This window comes from Acomys russatus, chromosome 22 (assembly GCF_903995435.1).
Source record: "Acomys russatus chromosome 22, mAcoRus1.1, whole genome shotgun sequence".
In the NCBI taxonomy this organism is placed as follows: domain Eukaryota; kingdom Metazoa; phylum Chordata; class Mammalia; order Rodentia; family Muridae; genus Acomys; species Acomys russatus.
Window position 1 is genome coordinate 43,967,701 of NC_067158.1, and position 21,241 is coordinate 43,988,941.

At 41.9% G+C, this 21,241-nt stretch overlaps 1 protein-coding gene across 1 annotated transcript in view; it reads left to right on the forward strand.

Annotated features, from left to right (window-relative positions):
• Positions 1-405: 405 nt before the first annotated feature.
• Tbc1d19 (TBC1 domain family member 19) overlaps positions 406-21,241 on the forward strand; it is a 111,038-nt gene continuing 90,202 nt past the window's right edge. Inside the window, exon 1 of the mRNA XM_051164694.1 lies at positions 406-635. Within this exon, the coding sequence (XP_051020651.1) occupies positions 537-635 (99 nt within the window). The 5' untranslated portion in view covers positions 406-536. The remainder of the gene's footprint in view (positions 636-21,241) is intronic.

Sequence of the window (21,241 nt, forward strand, 5' to 3'; positions counted from 1 at the left end):
GCGTTGCCTAAGACCATTGAAAACCACATACATTTGCATTACAATTCGTAATACTAGCAAAATTACAATTATGAAGTAGCAACGAAAATAATTTTATGGTTAGGGGTCGCCACAACATGAGGGACTGGCTGGGTTCATACGGACCATTAGAAATGCTGAGAACTGCACACACACACACACACACACACACACACACACACACACACACACACACACACACACGCACTTTGTGGCTGAGGAAGAACACGCTTTTGTTCTGGGTTTTTCATCAGACTGGGTAGGAACAATGAAATGAACTCTACTACCTGGCCCTGTCTCTCTCCGTCCTCGGAACGCAAGTGCTAGGTCTTTCAGATGCGGAGGGGACCAGAGAGGGACGGACACTCGGCCCAGCAGTTGCCAGGCAACGCTTGCTGGAGGAGTCCCAGCATAAAAAAGGTCCCGGAGAAGTGTAAGCGGCCAGGCGTGGGACCCTGCAGCACATTCTTTCTGTGCCAGCGGCTGTCCCCGCGGCTGGGCGGGTTAGGGCAGGGGAAATGTTGCAGGAGGAGTCGGACCTGTCTCTCATCATTGCCCAGATCGTCCAGAAACTCAAGGGCTCCAATTTGTATGCTCAGCTGGAACGGCAGGCCTGGGTAAGCAATGGAGACTAGCGGGCCCGCAGGATGTCCTGTCTGCTTCAGGGCCTCCACCCAAGCCAGAGCTCTCTGAGGTCTCCACCCCTTTTTTGGTGTTTTAAACCCCTCCCTGAGCCCTGCATCTAGGTTTGCTCAGATCCAGGCATGGGGCGATTATGTTTCATTAAAGATGGGTGGGGCGCACCACGCCTTTCTTCAGGCCAGAGAGTGCCCAAGGCTTCTTATTCGTTTGTCTGTTCTTGTAGTCCTTTAAGGGACCCATTTTTTAAAGCTGTTGGATTCACGAGTGGCACGCCTTCCTTCTGTTTCACTGTCTCGCGGGTGGACTGGGGCTGCTTGAGGGTTTTTAAAATGCGTTACTTTCTTGCACTTTACTATCCCTGCAGTGATTTTTTTTTAAAGTGCTCCCACCTAGCGCTTACTGAACACATTCAAACAGACCAGGCACCGCGAGTACATAGAATAACCAGGAAATCGTTACTATATGAGAATGTAGTGTAAATGGAATCATACAGTATGTAAACTTTTGTGGATGCGTCTGTCCCTGTTATGCTTTTGGCGTCCTTCCAGAATGCTGGTATTTTAGTATTTCTGTTCCTTTTAGTTGCTGGATAGTATTCCATTGTTTGGAAGCCCTGCCATTAGTTTCTCTGTTTGGTACTTACCTGGTGAATATTTAGGTTCTTTAGCGATTATGGATAATGTCAATATGCTATTCTGTGACAGTATCTTTGATCCATGCGTTATCTGGAAAAATCCATTGTTTAGTTTTCAAATTTTGGGAGTTCCCCCAACCCAGTTCCTTTCTTTTGTTGATTTCTAGTTTAACTCCAGGATCTAGAGCATTTATATTATGTTAACTCTTTAAAATTTGTTGACTTTTTAAAATATTTTATTTTAATTTTGTTACTTTATTCAGATTACAACTCAATTGCTATCCCATCACTTGTATTCTCCCATTCCTCCCTCCCTCCCTCCCGCTTTCACCCTATTCCCCTCCCCTAGGTCTTTTATGATCCAGAATATGCTTTAGCTTGCTGAACGTTCCATATGTACTTAATAAGCATCCTTTTTTCCTAATGTTTTCGAAACGTCAGTTAAATCAAGTAGATTGAAAGTTTTGTTCAAGTGTTCTGCATCTTTATTGAGAGTGGTATGTGATGATTAATCTTAGGTGTTAACTTGATGCACCTGAGAAGAGGAAACCTTGATCGACAAATTGATCCTGTAGATTTCTTCTGTGGGCATGTGTATGGGGCATTTTTGTGATTCCTAATTGGAGTAGGTTGGCCATGCCCACTGTAGGTGATATCTGTAGGTGGGTGACGAGCCTTGGAGCAAGCCTCCGTGATCTCTGCTTTAGTTCCTGCCCTCTGAGCTGCTGCTCTGGCTTTTCTTTGATGACGGACTATAATGTGTAAGCCAGATCAATTAATTCTTTAACTCCTCCAAGTTGTGCCGGGCATGGTGGCGTTCGCCTTTAATCCCAGCACTGAGGAGGCAGAGGCAGGAGGATCCATGTGAGTTCGAGGCCAGCCTGGTCTACAAAGCGAATCCAGGACGGCCAAGATAACATAGAGAAACCCTGTCTCGAAAAAACAAACAAACAAACAAACAAACAAACCAGCCAAACAAACAAACAAACAAACAAAAAACTCCAAGTTGTGTTTGGTCAGTGTTTTATCATAGCAACACAAAGTAAGTTGTGGTGCTTCAGTTGTGTGTGTGTGTGTGTGTGTGTGTAGGGTGAAGCACGTTGTGCTTACAGTAGGTCTTGGAGCAGAGTCAAGTTGTCTCCGTATTTCTATTCCCTCCCCAGTGTTTGTAAGTTTCTGCCTATGTCCCCTTTAAAGCAATAGGCTGCTTTAGACTAGGCTAGGATCTTGGTGGGTGTGGGAGCTCCTGATTAGTCCCATCTGTACTAGTAGGCTGTCTTCCTTACTGTGAGGGGCCCTTCTTACCCCTGGCCTTTATCCTTCTCCTTCTTTGTTTTGTAACCAAGCTCTACTTTGTATCCGTGGCAGGTGTGTGAGAGATACAAACCTACGCAGGTGCCACCTCACCTCTTTGTATTGGTGTGGGGTCCTAGGTCCAAGAGAGTTTTTCTTTTCTTTTTTTCTTTCCAACCTGCCCATGAGGCAAAGAGCTTTCACAAATACTCGAAACTTTGTGACCTTGTTTGTGCTTCAGGGCCTTTGCCTCACAGGAGAGGAGGGCTGAGTTGATGTTGCACTTTTATGCTCGTTCTTACATTTTTAGCAGATTCCTGTGCTGCCCAAATCTTTTGCGAGACGCTGATGGAGGCCCACGGGAAAGGATGGGCCCGTAGGAAAGAAATCCACAATGAAAATAGCTTTCTTCTCTGTTTTGTTCTCTGTGCTACTCCCGACTGATCTGCTAGCTCATGTCTAGTCTATATACTGTGTACCTAACCTCAGTGGTTAGGCAGATTATAACAGACACCTGGAAAGTTTAAAAGCTAGCATCCACATATAACAGAAACCATACCGTATTTTCTTTTTGGCTATTGGCTTCCTCATTCATGATGATTTTTTTTTCTAATTCCATCCACGTACCTACAAATTTTATAATTTTATTTTTCTTAACAGGTGAAATATATTCCATTATGTAAAAAAAAAACCCACATTTTCCTTATTCATTAGTCAGTTGATGGACATCTGGGCTGTTTCCAACTTGTGGCTAGTATGGCTAGAGCAGCAGCAAGGAACATGGATGAGCAAACACCTGTACAGTAGGATGTAGAACCCTTTGGTTATATGCTGCAGAGTGGTAGAGCTGTATCAGAAGACAGATCAACTCCCAGCTTCCTGAGAAACCCCCACGTTGATTTGCATAGTGACTGTACTCCTCTTTGAATAGGAACCACTAGCTGTTCCCCTTTCCCTGCATCCTCCCCAGCCTGTGCTGTCGTTTGTAGTATTGATCTTGGCCATTCTGATTGAGTAAAATGAAATATCAAAGTAGTTTTAATTTGCATTTTTATCTGATAGTAAGGAAGTGGCACATTTCTTTGAAGTGTTTCTCAGCCCATTATGCTTACTCTTTTGGGAACTCTCTGCTTAGTTTTGTACTCCGTTTCAAAATTAAGTGATTTTTTTTTTTTAATTAAGTGATTTTCAAAAATCAAGTTTCTAGGTTTTTTTTCTTTAGTTTTTTATATAGTCTAGATACTAACCCTCTGTCAGATGTACAACTGATGAAGAGAATTTCCTGGTCTGTAAGTTAATGCTTTGCCAGATGATTATGTCCTTTGCTGTAGGCGAGGCTCTCCTAATGAAGGGGTATTAGAATATAGTGTTGAGGAGATGTAGGGGGACTAGAGTAGGGCAATTAGATAGGGAGGAGGATGGGAGAGGAGGGAGCATGGGCAAGGACAGCCAACAAGAAAGGCCCTTTGAAACACCAAATGGAAACCCACTACTGCAGAAGCTTCCTAAAATATATACATATGTGAAAGGAATCTAAACAAAGTTACCAAATAAAAGAGGAAACAATGCCTCAATTGGATATCTCCTGCCACCAAGTAAAATTTCCAATGCCAGGAATGGGTTAATGTTATTAAGTCATTGGCCAAAAGGGTACCATGGCCCCTCCTGCCCCAAGGCTATTGATTACTCTCCACAACCTGAAGGTCAGGCACTATTGCTGAAGACATTTGTTTATGTTATCAAACATGGAGAAGCCAAGCTGGTACCTAGCTAGAAGCTTCACTGGTAGTCACTAGAATTTGTGGTACTGGGAGGCACTCTGCACACTACCAAAGAGAAAAGTAATGATCAATAATAGTCATCTACAAACCCTGCAGCCTGCAGCAGTGACTTCCCTGCAAGATAATACCGACGCAGTAGTGACACACGTGTTATGGGAATAACATCAAAGCCCACTCCGTGAGGTAGAACCCACACCTGACTGTCTAGTGTTCTTTTGCTGTGAAGAGACACCATGTCCATGGCAAATCTTATAAAAGGAAGCATTTAATCGGGACTTGCGTACACTTTCAAAGGTTTAATCCACTGTTATTATGCCGGAAGCATAGTGGCTGTTAGACACGGTGCTGGAGAAGTAGCTGAGAGTTCTACATCTAGATCTGCAGGCAGCCGGAAGAGGGAGCCTCTGGGTCAGACTCGGGCTTCTAAAACCCCAAAGCCTATTTCTAGTGATATAGTGGCCTCCAATAAGGCCACGCCTACTCCAACAAGGCCATATCTCCTAATCCCACTCAAGTAGCTCTATTCGCTGATGCCCAAGCATTCAAATATATGAGCCTATGGGGGCCATTCAAACCATCACTCCCAGTGGTAAAGTGGTCAAGAACTTGAGTCTAGATAGGTAACAAGCCTACAGCAATACCTCCTACTATTATTCTGCCAAAAGATCACAGTAATAAAAATAGTTCCTCATGACAGACTGCTGTACCCGTATAGATCAATGCCTTGCTCAACTCAAATCAGAACAACTTACAGTAGAAAGTTAATTAACACAGAGACCCACACTTGACAATGTGCAGAGAGAGTCTTTGGAGAACTCAGTCCTAAATAGGATGTCTTCATCAGCATCCTCCCCTCAAGGTATAGGAATCTATGTGGAAGAGAGAGAGTCTAAGAGCCAGAAATGATGGATGATTCCAAGGAAACTGTGTCTTTTAGACACAATAGGATTGATACACATATGGACTTACAGACACTGGGAGCATGTATAAGACCTATACTACTGCGAGTCAGATGGGGTCCCATCACTGAGAGAGGAAAGTAAATACAGGTTCTCACTTCTAACCAAGAAGCCATCTGCAATTGATAGCCACTAGCAAAAAGAAAATCAGGTTTTTTTTTCCCCCCTAAATAGATTGTCACTGGGTATATCAACCATGTTTCAGGACAGTCTCCATGCCCAGGAGTAGTTTTGTTTGTTTGTTTTTGTGGTCTTTTGTTTTTGTTCTGAGAGAGAGAGAGAAAGAACATAAAATTGGGTCTGTAATTAGGTGGTAATTAGGGCCTTTGAGGGAGGGGGAAATATGATAAAATATATTGTTTGAAAGAGTTTCAATTAAAAATAAAAATATGTAACAACTAATAATTAATATAAGAGGTCTGCAGAGACGATTGAGTGGTTGAGAGCACTGGTTGCTCTTCCAAAGGTCCTGAGTTCAATTCTCAGAAACCACATGATGTCTCCCAGCTGTCTTTAATGGATCTGATTACCCCTCTTGGCATGCAGGTGTACATGCAGACACAATACTCATATACATAAATAAATCATTAAAAATTAATATAGCAAAAGTGAAAAAATCAGTCTATTTGTTTAGTAGTTGATTGCTTATTGCCTGCTGTGTATCAGCCTCCCTTTGTTCCCAGGCTCTGCCAAAAGTAAACTAGATTGGAGACCTGCTTGTCCTTGGATGATCTTGTTGAGAATTTGGCTCATTTGGTTTTCTTAACAATTTTTGGGGGGAGGTGCGTGGGAGACAAGGTGGAATCAAAAGTTATGATTTCATTCCAAATGATCTGACATTGGTAAGAAGACGCCGGATCTCCTGGAGCTGGAGTTACAGGCCATTGTGAGCTCTGGGTGTGGGCTCTGGGAACCAAACTCAGGTTTTCTGGGAGAGCAGTGGGTGCTCTTAACTGCTGAGTCTTGCCGACAGCCCCTTCAGGTGATGCTTGTTTAATTGTAAAGGTCCCGCTTCATTAAAACTGTTTTCTAGATGCTGCATGGAGGTCTTTGTAATCTTGTTTCCTCTTGCCTTTGTGTGATGACAGTCAGACAGCAGCATGCCTTTAGTGAATGCTTTGCATTCTGTACTAACTAAAATGTAGCCTCCAAATGACAAGATCATTGTCACCTAACCCTCCACGAATCAGCCTTCAGATTAGTTACCAACTTTAATGCCATTATGTGTTGAGCCAAAACTGAGTTTTCTCAAGATCAGTTTTCCCTTGGTTCTTTCCTGGGTCTCCTAGGTTTTCAACAAAGGGTTTGATATATTCTGTGGGTCTTTTACAGTGCTTCTGTTGTTGTTGTTTTATTTTATTTATTTATTTATTTATTTTTGTTAATTTGTTTTTTTCGAGACAGGGTTTCTCTGTGTGGTCTTGGCTGTCCTAGACTGGCTTTGTAGACCAGGCTGGCCTCAAACTCACAGAGATCCACCTGTCACCACCTCCCGAGTGCTGGGATTAAAGCTGTGTGCTACCACACAGCTGAGAACCCAGCTTCAGCACTTTTTTGGTGTTGAACTTTTTAGCCTTCTATCTCACAGTGTCCTAGTTTCTTGAGGATAAAACTGGCCAAGCACTTAATGCTTGCAAAGTGTCTACTTAATTCTCCGTGTCCTCCGCAGCCCTGCATGAGCTTTGTGATGGCCTTGTCCTGATTCTCAAACCCATGTCTTCCAGGACAGGCTTACAATCCCAAGGGAAGTGTAGCTGCTGCATAGCCAGTTCTTCCCTCAGGGTTCTCGCTCATTACTTCTTTACTCAGCAATTCTTTTCTACTTTCAGATGTGTGTGTGTGTGTGTGTGTGTGAGAGAGAGAGAGAGAGAGAGAGAGAGAGAGAGAGAGAGAGAGAGAGAGAGAGAGAGAGGGTGAGAGAGAGAGGGTGAGAGAGAGAGAGAGAGAGAGAAAGACAGAGACAGACAGACAGAGACAGACAGAGAGACAGAGACAGAAAGACAGAGAGACAGACAGAGACAGACAGACACACACACAGAGAGAGACAGAGACAGAGAAAGACAGACAGAGACAGACAGACACAGAGAGAGAGAGACAGAGAGAGAGAGACAGAGAGAGAGAGAGAGGGGAGAGAGAGAGCCCATTCTTTGTTCTATACAAGTTTATTAACCAGCTAGCAGATTCTCTATCCACTTTGTACATATTCATCTCATTTGACTGAACAAGATAACATACCTCACAAATAGTTATATTAGTACGTGCTTTATAAAAGAAACCCTGTTTTGTTTTGTTTTTAGGTACAAATGACACAGTATTTCTTTGTTCAGTGTCCCTTGTTATCTCAGTGTTCAATGTGGTGCTTTGCTCTTTACCCCTGAAACACTGACCCATTTATTCCTTTAATCAGCTTTGCTGAAGTACTTTTAAATAGCTGTCTTGGTACTATGTGTTTTCTACCTTTAATTAACATATTTCCCTGCTGGTACATCTCCTGTACTGCCTCAAGGTTTCTGTTTTGGAGTCCACAGAAATTGGTAGAGCAACTTACAGAGAAAAATACAATTGTATAGATGCTAAACATAGATTTAAAAATTTTTTCCTTGCAAATGTCATTTTAGCATATATAATTAACCATCAATTATGCTTAACATAGCAAATTGTCATCTCTTTTGTTTTCTAAATATCCCCAAGTAGCAGTCTTGATGTTATTTTGAATTTTAGGATTGCGTTTTCTCATTCATTCTCTAGACACTGGGGTGATGTTGTAATTCCAGATTGGTGTCCAGTGCGACATCGGTATTGCTACTTTATTTTATTCTGCATTAAATGGATGTTATATAAGCCATGGAATGTTATTTTTAGTCCATTAAGCATTTAATATGTCTTGTTATTCATTTTTTATTATAAATAATAGAATTATAACAGGAAGAGCCCTGAAAGAAGATGGACTTTAGAAAGAGGAATATATAATACGTATTGTCATGTCTAGAACCCCAGAACATCCTGATACTAGTAAAAAAAAAAAAAACCTCATGACATTTATCTCAAATATATAGAATTTATATTAGTATAAAAGGTCTGGTCCATAATTAGAGAAAAATATGTTCTATGTTTTTAAAAGATTTTTTTATTATTTTAAAATTGTGTGTGTGTGCCTGCAGGTGGGTGCTGTGAGTGCAGCTGCCTGTGGAGGTTAGAGGCATCAGGTCTCTCAGAGCTGGAAGTTAGCGGCGTCATGTGGTTGTAACCTACCTGAGATAGGGGCTGGGAATTGAACTTGGATCTTCTGGAAGAGCAGTATGCATAGACTGGTTTTTTGAGTATATTTTAAGGTAACATTTGGCATATACTTGGGAAGATCTAGACTGGATTGTTGCACTTGGTATACAAATTAGAAACTCAGAGTCTTTTATTTGTCCTGAAGCAGGAAGTGATGCCATCCTTACCCATTTTATGTTGGCTTTTATTGTATTTTTACTTCTGTAAAGTAAGATAGCAAGGAAATGAGAATTCCAAGAGAAGAAAGTTCTTGCCTGTATAGAATTTATATTTAAGATACAAGCCAAAAGGACCTGGAGGGGACAGGAGCTCCACAAGGAGACCAACAAATCCAACAAATCAGGACCCAAGGGGCCCTGCAGAGACTGATGCACCAACCAAGGGCAGTGCATCGTGAGAACCTAGACCTTTGTTCAGATGTAGCTGATGGGCATCTGCCTTCATGAGGGTTCCCTAGTAAGGGGAGCAGGCACTATCTCTGACATGGACTCTGGTGCCTGCTATTTGACTGCTTCCCCCTGGCAGGGCAGCCTTGCTGGGACACAGAAGAAGAGGCTGCAGGCCGCCCTAATGAGATCTGATAGGCTGGGGTCAGATGGTAGGGGAAGAGGGCTCTCTTTCTCAGAGGACTAGTTGTTGGGGATAGGAGGGAGGAAGGTGGGAATGGGAGGAGTTGAGGGAGGGGGTTATAATCAAGATGTAGTGTGAATAAATTATAAAAAGTAAAAATTTAAAAACTGAAAAAAAAAGATACAAGATCTATATTACTTGTGAATTTGGCTTGATAAAGTGTATTTCCTTTTTATGTCAGCACTGAGTTGCTTAGAAAATGTTGTGAAAGATTCCTGGATTAGTAAGAATAAGCTGAAAGGGCTAAGGGAGAAGATTGGTCACAAAAAGTAAAGCAAGAAGGATTTTATGAAAGAGAATAAGAGGTAATGGTGAGACTAAAGGTGGAAAAGACAGTAGGTTGAAAGTGGGTCAGCTTGGGGACGTGAGCAGCCAGCCAGGGAAGGCTCCATCTTCAGCTGAGAGAAACCAGAGTAGGGCTGGAATTGTACAGCACTTGTTGATGTAAGGCACAGTCAGCGCTCAGGGCGCCAGGCCTTCCCATCTGAAATCAACACTTACTCCTGGCTACAGCGTGTTCCGTTGGGACTGCTAGGATTACAGCAATGAGTCTGCACTATGGTTTTAGATGGAACCAGAAGTATTAGGAAGAAATGGAGATACCCAATTCAACGTGTCTTCATTGAGCATCTCATTAGTGATGGTAATGGGCTCTTGAGAGGAATTAGACTAAGTCCAGAACAATTAAGGTAATGACAAGGATGTCTGGGAATTACTGTAGGAAAGGGCAATAACTTTTTAAATAGTAGGTCTCACTTTCATTTTTATGTCTTTAATTATGCTGTGAGATTGTTAAAAGTAAGGAAGGATATCTTTTTATTTTTAAACTCAGCAACTGGCACATACAAAGAATTCAATTAATTATTGTAAGAACAATGCAGATGAATAGAGCACAAATGCACCTAGAGGAAATGGCTAGAGAGTCAGAAAATCTTGTGTAGCACTCAAGGTGGGACGAAGAAACCCAGTTACCAATGTTGGGGCAATGAGAAGGCCAAGCTGGGTTCTTGTGCAGGAACTTCTAGATAAGTAGGTTGGGTGGGACGAGGTTTTTTTGAGAATTGGAAGTTCCTGAATGACGACTATTATTATTATTATTATTATTATTATTATTATTATTATTATTATTATCCACAACAACAACTACTACACCAGGCATGAAGGGGTTGCTGAGGTACTTTCAGGATGGGAAGTCACAAGATTGCTTACAGAGCACAGGCATAGCCTCTGATAATCAGGAGAGAGAAAGTGAGAGGAATGCTGTAGCCTCTTCTACTTGTCTTTACTTCCACATTCTATGGGTTCTTCTGTATTTCCACAAGAAGTCCATGAACTGGGCTCAGGAGACCCCGACCTACACAAAGAGCTAGAGGCAACTAAGGAATTCTGAGAGAGAGAGAGAGAGAGAGAGAGAGAGAGAGAGAGAGAGAGAGAGAGAGAGTCTTCCTTCTCAGGGAAGAACACAGTAACTGATTATCTAGAACCAAGTGCCCTAAAAACATACATGTAACATTAGACAGACTGACCAGATTATATTTAGTAATGTGACATGTATGTGGCATATAATCATATATATTTATATAATGACAATTAATGAAAAAAGAGACCATCAATTTGAAAAAAAAAAAAAAAAAACAAGGAGCGGGATATATGAGAAGGTTGGAGGGAGGAAATTGAAGGGGGTAATGATGTAATTGTAAGCTCAAAAAGAGAAAAATAATTAAAAAGGCACTTAGGAGTTACAAGCAAATGAAATAGACTTTTCAAAAATGAAACAGTTGAGAAACTGGTGAAAGCTATGATAATTCATAGGTATTCATGTAAGCTATTATTCAGAGAATTGATGGTGTTATTCAAAAAATATTTGGAAGATACTTTCTCAAAACTGTATAAAGTTAGCATGCCACGTGAAGGAAAGCCATTGTGTGTGATGATTGAACTCAAGCTTTGAATAAAAATGAGGCACTGGAAATGTGCCTGCCACTGTGAACCTAATGGCTTCCCAATATTTAAAAACTACTTGTGGTGATATTGGTGGTGACATTAATGAATCTTACTTTTTTTTTCTTTTCTTTCTTTCTTTCTTTTTCTTTTTTCTTTTTTTTTTTTTGAGACAGGCTTTCTTTGTGTAGCGTTGGCTGTCCTGGACTTGCTTTGTCGATCAGACTAGCTTCAGATTCACAGAGATCCACCTGCCTCTGCCTCTCAAGTGCTGGGATTAAAGGTGTGTGCCACCGTGCCCAACCGAATCTTACTTTTTGAGGTTGTTCAGGGACATGTATCAATCACCTAGCATAGTTAACCAGTATTTGACCATGCGTGATGTCACAGAATCATGTGCAGGCAAAGACGCAAGTTCAAGGCTGACCAGTGCATTTTTATGTGCTGGAGACTAGAGAGTTTATTGACATTAGGCTCCACATTACAGCCGATCTTTAGGAAACCACTGCTTATATGATTTTGGTGTATTCTTTTGTTTGTTTGTTTGTTTCTTTGTTTTTGAGACAGAGTTTCTCTGTGTAGCCTTGAATGTCCTAGACTCACTTTGTAGACCAGGCTGGCCTCAAACTACTCAGAGATCCACCTGCCTCTGCCTCCTGAGTACCGGGATTAAAGGCATGCACCACCATGCCGGGCTTGATTTTGGTGTATTCTTCAAAGAACATCTTCAGATATTTGAAAGAATAATAAAATTCTACCTCACCTTGCACAAAACTCAAATCCAAGTGGATTAAAGACCTCAACATAAAACCAGAGACACTAAGTCACTTAGAGGAAAAAGTGGGGAAGAGCCTGGAACATATTGGCACGGGAGACAACTTCCTGAACAGAACACCGACGGCCCAGGCCTTAATGTCAACCATTAACAAATGGTACCTCATGAGGCTGAGAAGTTTCTGTAAGGCAAGAGACACTGTCAAGAGAACAAAACGACAGCCTACAGACTGGGAAAAGATCTTCACCAACCCTACATCTGACAAAGGTCTAATATCCAAAATATATAAAGAACTCAAGAAATTAAACACCACCAAACCAAATAACCCAATTGAGAAATGGGGCTTGGAACTAAACAGAGAATTCTCAACAGAGGAATATCAAATGGCTGAGAAACACTTAAAGAAACGCTCAACCTCCTTAGTCATCCAGGAAATGCAAATCAAAACAACTCTGAGATTCCATCTTACACCCATCAGAATGGCTAAGATCAAAAATTCAAGCGACACCACATGCTGGTGAGGATGTGGGGAGAGAGGAACACTCCTTCATTGCTGGTGGGAATGCAAACTAATACAGCCACTTTGGAAATCTATCTGGTGCTATCTCAGAAAAATGGGAATAGGGCTTCCTCAAGACCCAGCTATTCCACTCCTTGGAATATACCCAGAAGTAGCTCCAGCACACAAGAAAATTTGCTCAACCATGTTCATAGCAGCCTTATTCATAATAGCCAGAATATGGAAACAGCCTAAGTGTCCATCAGTAGAAGAATGGATAAAGAAACTGTGGTACATATACACTATGGAATACTATTCAGCTATTAAAAACAAGGAATTCCGAAAATTTGTGGATAAATGGATTGAGCTAGAAATGATCATAATGAGTGAGTTAAACCAGAAGCAGAAAGAATCAAATGGTATATACTCACTTATATCTGCATACTAGCCCAAGGGGCATGTCCCACGAAAGCCTTCACTTACCAGGAAACTGGGACAGAGGGGAGGACATCCTACTGGGACTCTAAATGAGAGACGCATGTGAGAATAGCAAAATAGAAGGATCCAGAGGGTTCTAGAAATCTACAAGAAGAGCATTATGATAGGCAGATTTGGGCCCAGGGGTCCCACTCAAACTAAGGCACCAGCCAAGGACAATACAGGCAGTAAACTTTAAACCCCTTCCCAGATCTAGCCAATGGTCAGAACATTCTCCACAGTTGAGTGGAGAGTGTGATATGACTTTCTCACGTACTCTGGTGCCTCACATTTGACCATGTTCCCTGGAGGGGGAGACCTGGTGGCACTCAGAGAAAGGACAGCAGGTTGCCAAGAAGCGACTTGATACCCTATGAGCATATACAGGGGGAGGTAATCCCCCTCAGGAACAGTCATAGGGGACGGGAAGAATGGGAAAATGGGGGGGGGGGAGGGAAGAATGGGAGGATATAAGGGATGGAATAAACATTGAAATGTAACAAGAATAAATTAATAAAAAAAATTAAAAAAAATAAAATTCTACCCCATTTCCAGTTACACAAATATATAGTTCATATACATCAGATAAAACAGAAAGTACCATAGATGAGCTGCCATGGAAATTTCAAAATGTGAGTTTTAATCTACTAATTTATACATTGAAAAGATTATATGATGTTTCTCACTGATGTTTTTTTTTTTATGTCATTTATTATTATGCACACCTGCAGGTCAGAAGAGGGCATCAGATTACATTATAGATGGCTGTGAGCCACCATGTGGTTGCTGGGAATTGAACTAAGAACCTCTAGAAGAGCAGTCAGTGCCCTTAACTGCCGAGCCTTCTCTCTAGCCCTCTCACTGATGTTTTAAATTCATACTTGTTTCTAAAAATATAGTCACTTTAAATATGTAAACATTTAGGGTTATGATGATTATTTTAAGATGAATCAGACAACTCTTTATTGTGGTCAGATATACATAAAATTTACCTCTGCTCCTTAGGAGTGCAGTCCCTTGGCATGACGTACATTCACACTGTTGTTAAACACACTACCGTCCATCTCTATAACTGTTTAAAACCATCCCAGGCTGAAGCTGTGTGCTGTCAAATACTGACTCCCCAGCCCCCCTGATCCCGGATCAGCACTACTTTCTCTTTCTGACTTTGACTATTCTGGGCAGAAGGAAATCATCATATTTGCTTTTGTGTCCCTTTCATATAGCATGATGTCTTCAAGTTCATCCATATTATATGGCATGTATCAGAAAATACTTTCAAAAGGAAGATAATATCTCATACACACAGCATTTTGCTTATCTATAAAAGTATCTTTCATTCTCCAGTTGTAATTATCATCTTGGAGGCTTAATGCAGAATAAGCTCACCCTTTCTAGCTCTTTCTGCCCTTTGGCTGGCTGGTTCAACAAAGCTGTTCTGATTCAGAACTCCTCTCCAAGCTGCCTGATTCAATTTGGCTTCTCTCAGCTTCTCACTGGAGTGCTCTGGTTGGAAAACTGCCCCTGAACTCCACGAACTCAACTGTACCAAACTCAACTCTACTCAGCTGAACTCACTGAACTGATCTGAACAGCCATGAACTGGACTGCCAGCATTCCTCTCAACCTTCCCCCCACTGACTGCCAACTGAGTTGGGAGTATCCTATCTCTGACTCATTCTGTCAAGTTTTTCTCTGATTTGTCATTTTCTCTGCCTGCAGTTAGACATTTCTTTCAAACATGGGTGCTTCCTTCTACAAACTAACATTCATAGACTCTGGATCTGTTGATAAGAATTTCTTCTCTGGACACCCACAAAGTTTGCTATGATTTGTGTGCTGAAAGTTTTTCAGTGGAGTGAGGAGATAAAAATTATCCATCTACATAGAAGTGGTTAAAGAAATTGTAATCTACTTAAATGATGGGATCTATGAATCCAGATGCTATAAAAAAGTATAAAATAGAAGTTTGTGAGATTGATAATTGTTTCTGTTGTGACAATTAAACTGTGTGTGAATTTTAGCTTAAACAGGAAGGGGGCAATGTAGATGAATTTCAATCCAGCAACATGGCAACTCTGGCAAGGGATCACATCCAAAGACCTAGGTTTGTGTAATCTGGGTAGAATGCAGATATGTCACACACCTTTAATTCCTCTGGCTGGAATACAGACACACCCTTAGCATACACCTTTAATTCCAGACAATGATGTCTAAATGAGGGACAGACAAAGTGACAAATCAGAGAAAGATTTGACAGAAATAGGATACGTCCAACTCTCATGAGAACAGAACAGGAAAGAGAGGCAATTTAAGAGAGAGCATGAGTTGAGTGAGTTGAGTTAAGGTCAGTCAGTTAGCAAAAGTTGGGAGTCAGTTGAGAGGCATTACAGTGGAGTTGAGTTCCTGAGAGTTCAGTTGGTGGCAGTTCAGTTCATGGAGTTGAGAGCTAGACAGTTTTACAGAGACGGGTTGCAGAAAGAACAAGCTAGACATAGCTGAAGGCAAAATGAACTAAGCCAGAGAACGGGTAGAAGCCAGAATATTAGAACAGATTGATAGAGTTAGTTTGAGGCCAAGCAGAACAATTCAGTCAGAAGCTGAGAGAAGCCAGTTTGAATCAGTCAGCTTGGAGGAGTTTGAGCCAGAACATGAGTTGAACCAGCCAGCTAGAGTTCAGAAAGAACTAGAAATGGTGAGCTTATTCTGTGGTAAATCTCCAAAATGACAAATACATCAGGCGAATAAAAGTTAACTTTTCATTTATTTGTTCATTATCTCTAGAGTTTTGGGCCGTTTCCACATTTGGGATGTTGAAAATAACACTGGTGTCACGTGTCTATTTGCCTCCTGCTCTGGGATCCTTGTCGATGCCCCCAGAAGTAGAACTCCCAAGTCACATGATAATCATGTGCTCCATTTTAAAGGAACCACCATACTAAGAATTGCTTTCAATTGTTTTCACTTCAATCTAATGGTGTACAATACTTAAAATTCACGTAAAGCATCCCAGAGTCCTCAGTGGTGCTTAAGAGAAGGAGGAACCTGAGATTGAAAGCGTAAGAGTCAGTGTTCTGGAGGAATGGCAGTCAGTCAGGAAGCCACAGCAGCGGTAGACAGGTGAGGGCAGAGCTGCTCACAGAGCCAAGGCTGACATACGAGGGAATTTGATGAAGCTTGAAATTGATGTGGCCTTAAGGAAAGCAAATTCTGAGAAGACACAATAGCTATTATTAAAGGGCTCTCACCACAAGGGATCAAACTTGCTCTGTGGCCCGAGGGTGGAGGAATTAGTGGTGGCACATGTTAAGTGCTGCCTGCCACTAACCCAGAGCAGGAATGTTAGGTGAGCATGGCAGTGCTAAGGTAGGAAGGTAAACTGTTTCTAAGCACGAAAGCTAGTTCAGCTTCCACATTGAATTTCCTCAGGCAGATCACCTCTTGGATGGGGCAGTGGCCTGCGAGTGGTTAGTGGCACAGCAGAGCTTCCTGAAGTTTCTTCTAACCCTAAATTCCCCAGATTTTCAGGCACAGCTGGATACCTGGAGTCCAGTGCTGGTATGTGAGTGTAGTGAGAAGGGGAGGTGTGGGGCTCCATCAAGCAAAGGCATATGGGAGCCCTCTTGATTGCCCTGATGTGTGTGCATGTGTCCTCAGCCTCCCTCAGTCTGCAGCTGTGTGTGTGGGAGTGAAAACTGTGTGTGTCTGTGTGTGCACGTGAACCTGTGCATTGGGCTGAGGAAGAGCATGTGTTTGGACATGCAGAAGGGTGGTGTCACCATCAGCATGGATGCATGAGGAGTGAACACAGTGGCAAGATTCTGAGTTTCCCTCCCACTGTCTTGCAAGAGGAGTATATTTTAGTTCTTGGAGCTAGAGGTAATGGGTTTTTAAAAGGCTCAAGTTTTGCCTGTAGGTTTTCCAAAAACCTCTTTCTCCAAGAATCATATCTTTCCGCATGAAAATCTGTTATAGATATCTAGTCCATTACGATCTGGGCATATCTTATATCTTATAACATTAATTCATATTGAACTTCATAGCCTAGAAATTGCTTTGATAATTTTCTACTCAATTATCATTATGACTTAGTTTAGCTTCTTTTCTTTGTTAAATAAAGAAGACATAACTGCAGAGATGTTAAATGGCTTAATCAAATTAATAAGTAAGTCTGGGAGATAATTTCAGCTCTCTGGTGCCAAACCCATGCTCATGCCATCCTATGTGCTTTTTAAACTCACCTCTATTATAGCCAGGCTTAAAACAGGTGATTAAACAACTATATTAAATAACCCCTCAAACTCATTAAGCACTAGAAGTGCAGTGCATAGACTTCGGTGAACATCTGTGCTCACTCATGTTTGCACCTGATACATCACACAAGTCAGGATGCAGCTGCAGCTGCTGTGCAAAGTATGGTGTTGGCCAGGGAAAGCACATGTGCGCATGCTCACAGGCTGCTACTGTAGCATGCTGCTGAGGTGCAACACACCAAGTGGAAGGAATGCCATGCACACACAGTGAACGCCTGGGTCAGAAGCCCTGCTCTGGTTTCTGTGTTAGTGATAAGGGAATTTTTGATTTATCCTAAAAATAAAAATTTTGAACTACTTCTCTGTCAATTTCCAGTGACGTGTTAACTTGGCAAAGTGATTAGATTGTTAGGAAATTTATTAGTAATATGAATATTTCTCTGTAAATCAGAAGTTTTCTCTTCATTGAGCCATCAAAACAAAATACAGAAATAAGATACTGAAACTGTGGCTATCAGAGTACAGCTGCAGCTTTTCAACACTGAAAAGACTCATCCTCAATGTGTAGCAATGCTGACCTTAGTGTGGTTTATACAGCACAGTTCCCAGAGTGTTTTGAGTGACATTCACAGAACTCATGCTACTGAGTCACGTGTCAGAACCGTGTCACAGCAGCACGTGGTGCTCCTGCTCCTGCCCTGCTTTGTGTATTGTGTATTGGTTTGTATGGTGGCCGTGCCTGTGCCTTTGGTGTGGCTGTGGTCCTGGGCTCAGACCCAGGTCTTTGAGTCTGCTTGGCAAGCCCTCTACCACTTAGCTACATCGTCAGGTACCCTCTCCTGGTTTTAATAATTACCTTGAATGACTAGTGAATTTGGTTTCTGCCATATCCAGAAGGGCTCAGGGAACAGACTTCACTGGGGCAGCGAGGAGATGAAGAAAAGACACACAGGAGGGTGGGAGCTAGTGGTCTAAGCCCTCTGCTAGAGAAACCCCAGGTCCTTTCCCTGCCACCACCTCAATGTGCTTATTATAATAGAGGTGAACAGAGAGGCAGGGCTATTGTGTACAGATAGCCAGGAGGCAGGGCTTATGACCTATAGCTGAACCACAGAGGCAGGTTTACATTGTCTGATAGGAAAGTAGTCTTCAGACAGTTCCCAGAAGAAAGCTGTGGTGATATCTTCTGCACATTCTCTCAACATCCATACATGGACCAGAAGGGAAGGAGTGTGTGGGGTGGGGTGGGGCCAGGTGGGGTCGGGTGGGGAAGCTTTGCCATCCATGGAAGGCTTTGCTATTCCTCCGTGAATCTGAGGCTCTGGAGTCTTTGATGTTTGTGCCCACGTAGGCAATACGCATTCACTCAGGACTGCACTTGCTCCCTGCTATAAAAAGTCTATCAAAGAGGCCTAGCAACCTTGAGATGGTGTGAAAATGTCTAGAAAGAATAGTAAGATTTTTCTCTTCAGATTCTTTAAATGGTGCTCTGTGAATCATTTCCAAATACAAACCAGGAAGGGAAAGAAAAACAGGAGACGTTAACTTTCCATTTGCCTCAGTCATTGTGAATAATGAGCCGGAAGTTTTACAGCTTTTAAAATACTCCTGGGAATAATGGGCTGGAAGTCACTCTGCTCAGTTAAAAATAATTTCATGAAGTTCCTTATTTATTTGGAGATAAAATTGGCTTAAAGGGTAGGACATGGCTTGGTCAATATAATTTTTTTCAAGCAGCAATTAATGCCAGAGTAATATGTAGGATGCAGAAATGGAGGCCTGACCTTGTCCTTTGGTGGATAATTTACTCAGAAAGATAAATGAGACGAGTGCTCCGTTGTGTCGCTGTGCTGTCACAGAGGACATGGTGTTCTGTCTTTGTTAGGGGCCCCGGGGAGGGAGGTTTTTGGAAGTTACTATGTATTTGTAATGAGGGAGCGTTGGTTTCTAGGGAAATGACATGAATAAAAGTTTGAGCCCTCCTTCCTCAAGACCCAGCTATTCCACTCCTTGGAATATACCCAGAAGATGCTCCAGCACACAACAAGAAAATTTGCTCAACCATGTTCATAGCAGCCTTATTCATAATAGCCAGAACATGGAAACAGCCTAAGTGTCCCTCAGTAGAAGAGTGGATAAAGAAACTGTGGTACATATACACTATGGAATACTACTCAGCTATTAAAAACAAGGAATTCCCGAAATTTGTGGATAAATGGATTGAGCTAGAAATGATCATAATGAGTGAGTTAAACCAGAAGCAGAAAGAATCAAATGGTATATACTCACTTATATCTGCATACTAGCCCAAGGAGCATGTCCCACGAAAGCCTTCACTTACCAGGAAACTGGGACAGAGGGGAGGACATCCTATTGGGACTCTAAATGAGAGATGCATGGGAGAATAGCAAAATAAAAGGATCCAGAGGGTCCTAGAAACGTACAAGTAGAACATTATGATAGGCAGATTTGGGCCCAGGGGTCCCGCTCAAACTAAGGCACCAGCCAAGTACAATACAGGCGGTAAACTTTAAACCCCTTCCCAGATCTAGCCAATGGTCAGAACATTCTCCACAGTTGAGTGGAGAGTGTGATATGACTTTCTCACGTACTCTGGTGCCTCACATTTGACCATGTCCCCTGGAGGGGGAGACCTGGTGGCACTCAGAGGAAGGAAAGCAGGTTGCCAAGAAGGGACTTGATACCCTATGAGCATATACAGGGGGAGGTAATCCCCCTCAGGAACAGTCATAGGGGAGGGGAATAATGGGAAAATGGGGGGGGGGGGAAGAATGGGAGGATACAAGGGATGGGATAAATATTGAGATGTAACAAGAATAAATTAATAAAAAAAAAAGAAAAGAAAAAAAAAGTTTGAGCCCTCAGGGGATTTCCAGTTGTAGGGCTACAAGTGAGGACCATGGTGAGATGCTTAGGGGGTCCTTAACTTGACCAAGCAGCAGCAACAGCAGCTCTATAAGGATAAAGTAGATTTAACCTGTAAAGGGCTAGGAATGCCTGTTGAAAATTCAAGCTCCTTTATATGTTTGGAGAGCCACAGCCAGGACAGACTTAAATTTTAGGAAGAAAGCACTAGAGAGCAGATTGGAAAAGGGAGATGTTACTTCATTCATTCATTCATTCATTCATTCATTCATTCACTCAATAAACATATATTGTGTATGTACTTTGTGAAAGTGACTATATTAGGTGTAAAGATAGCCCTAGTGGAGTTTGCTATTAATGGTGAGTCATATAATTTACTAATAAATATAGTAAATGAATTAATTGATAATATGCTAGAAGCTAGTGAATTCTAAGAAAGAAGCCAGGTTAGGAGTGCAGTCTGGGTAGATAACAACATGAACCGCATGCCAAGTTATCCAAGTAAAAGATGAGGACGGGCCACAGAGAGCTCGGTGCCTAAGAACACTTACTATTTCACAGAACCCTAATTTGGTTCCCAGCACCCACGTTGAGTGCTTCCCACTGTCTGTAATTCCAGTGCTGAGGATCTGACACCCTTTTTCATAAATTAAAAAAAAAGAGGACTAGACTAAAGGTGATACCTTAGAATGGAGAAAAGCAGTGTATTGGAAGACATGGGTTTTTTTCTTTGATTTTTACCCTTTTTCATACAAACTCATGACCAGTCGATAATGCATTGTTTCAAGGTGAATGCTCCTTGTAGTACCTATCAGGGTAGCAGGTTGACTGTCACAGCTAGACTCTTCCTCGTGCCTCTGTAGAACTGCAGATCAGTTTCTCCCTGGCCACCTGATGTTTATGCTAATGAGCTTCCTGCATAAGCGTATCTGTTAGTATAGCAGAGTCTTGACAATTTAAAAATCAAATGCCTTCTAGTCTTTTAAAATATAGGTTTATTTAGTTATGTGTGTGGTATATATGTGTATGTGTGTATACTCGTGTGTGCACATACTCCTGTGTGTGCACATGTGTGTTTTCGTGTGTGTGGCTGTGAGGCGTTAGTGCTGGGTGTCTGCTGCAGTCATTCTTCTCCTTGTTTGCTGAAGCAGGGACAGTCACGTGAGCCCAGATC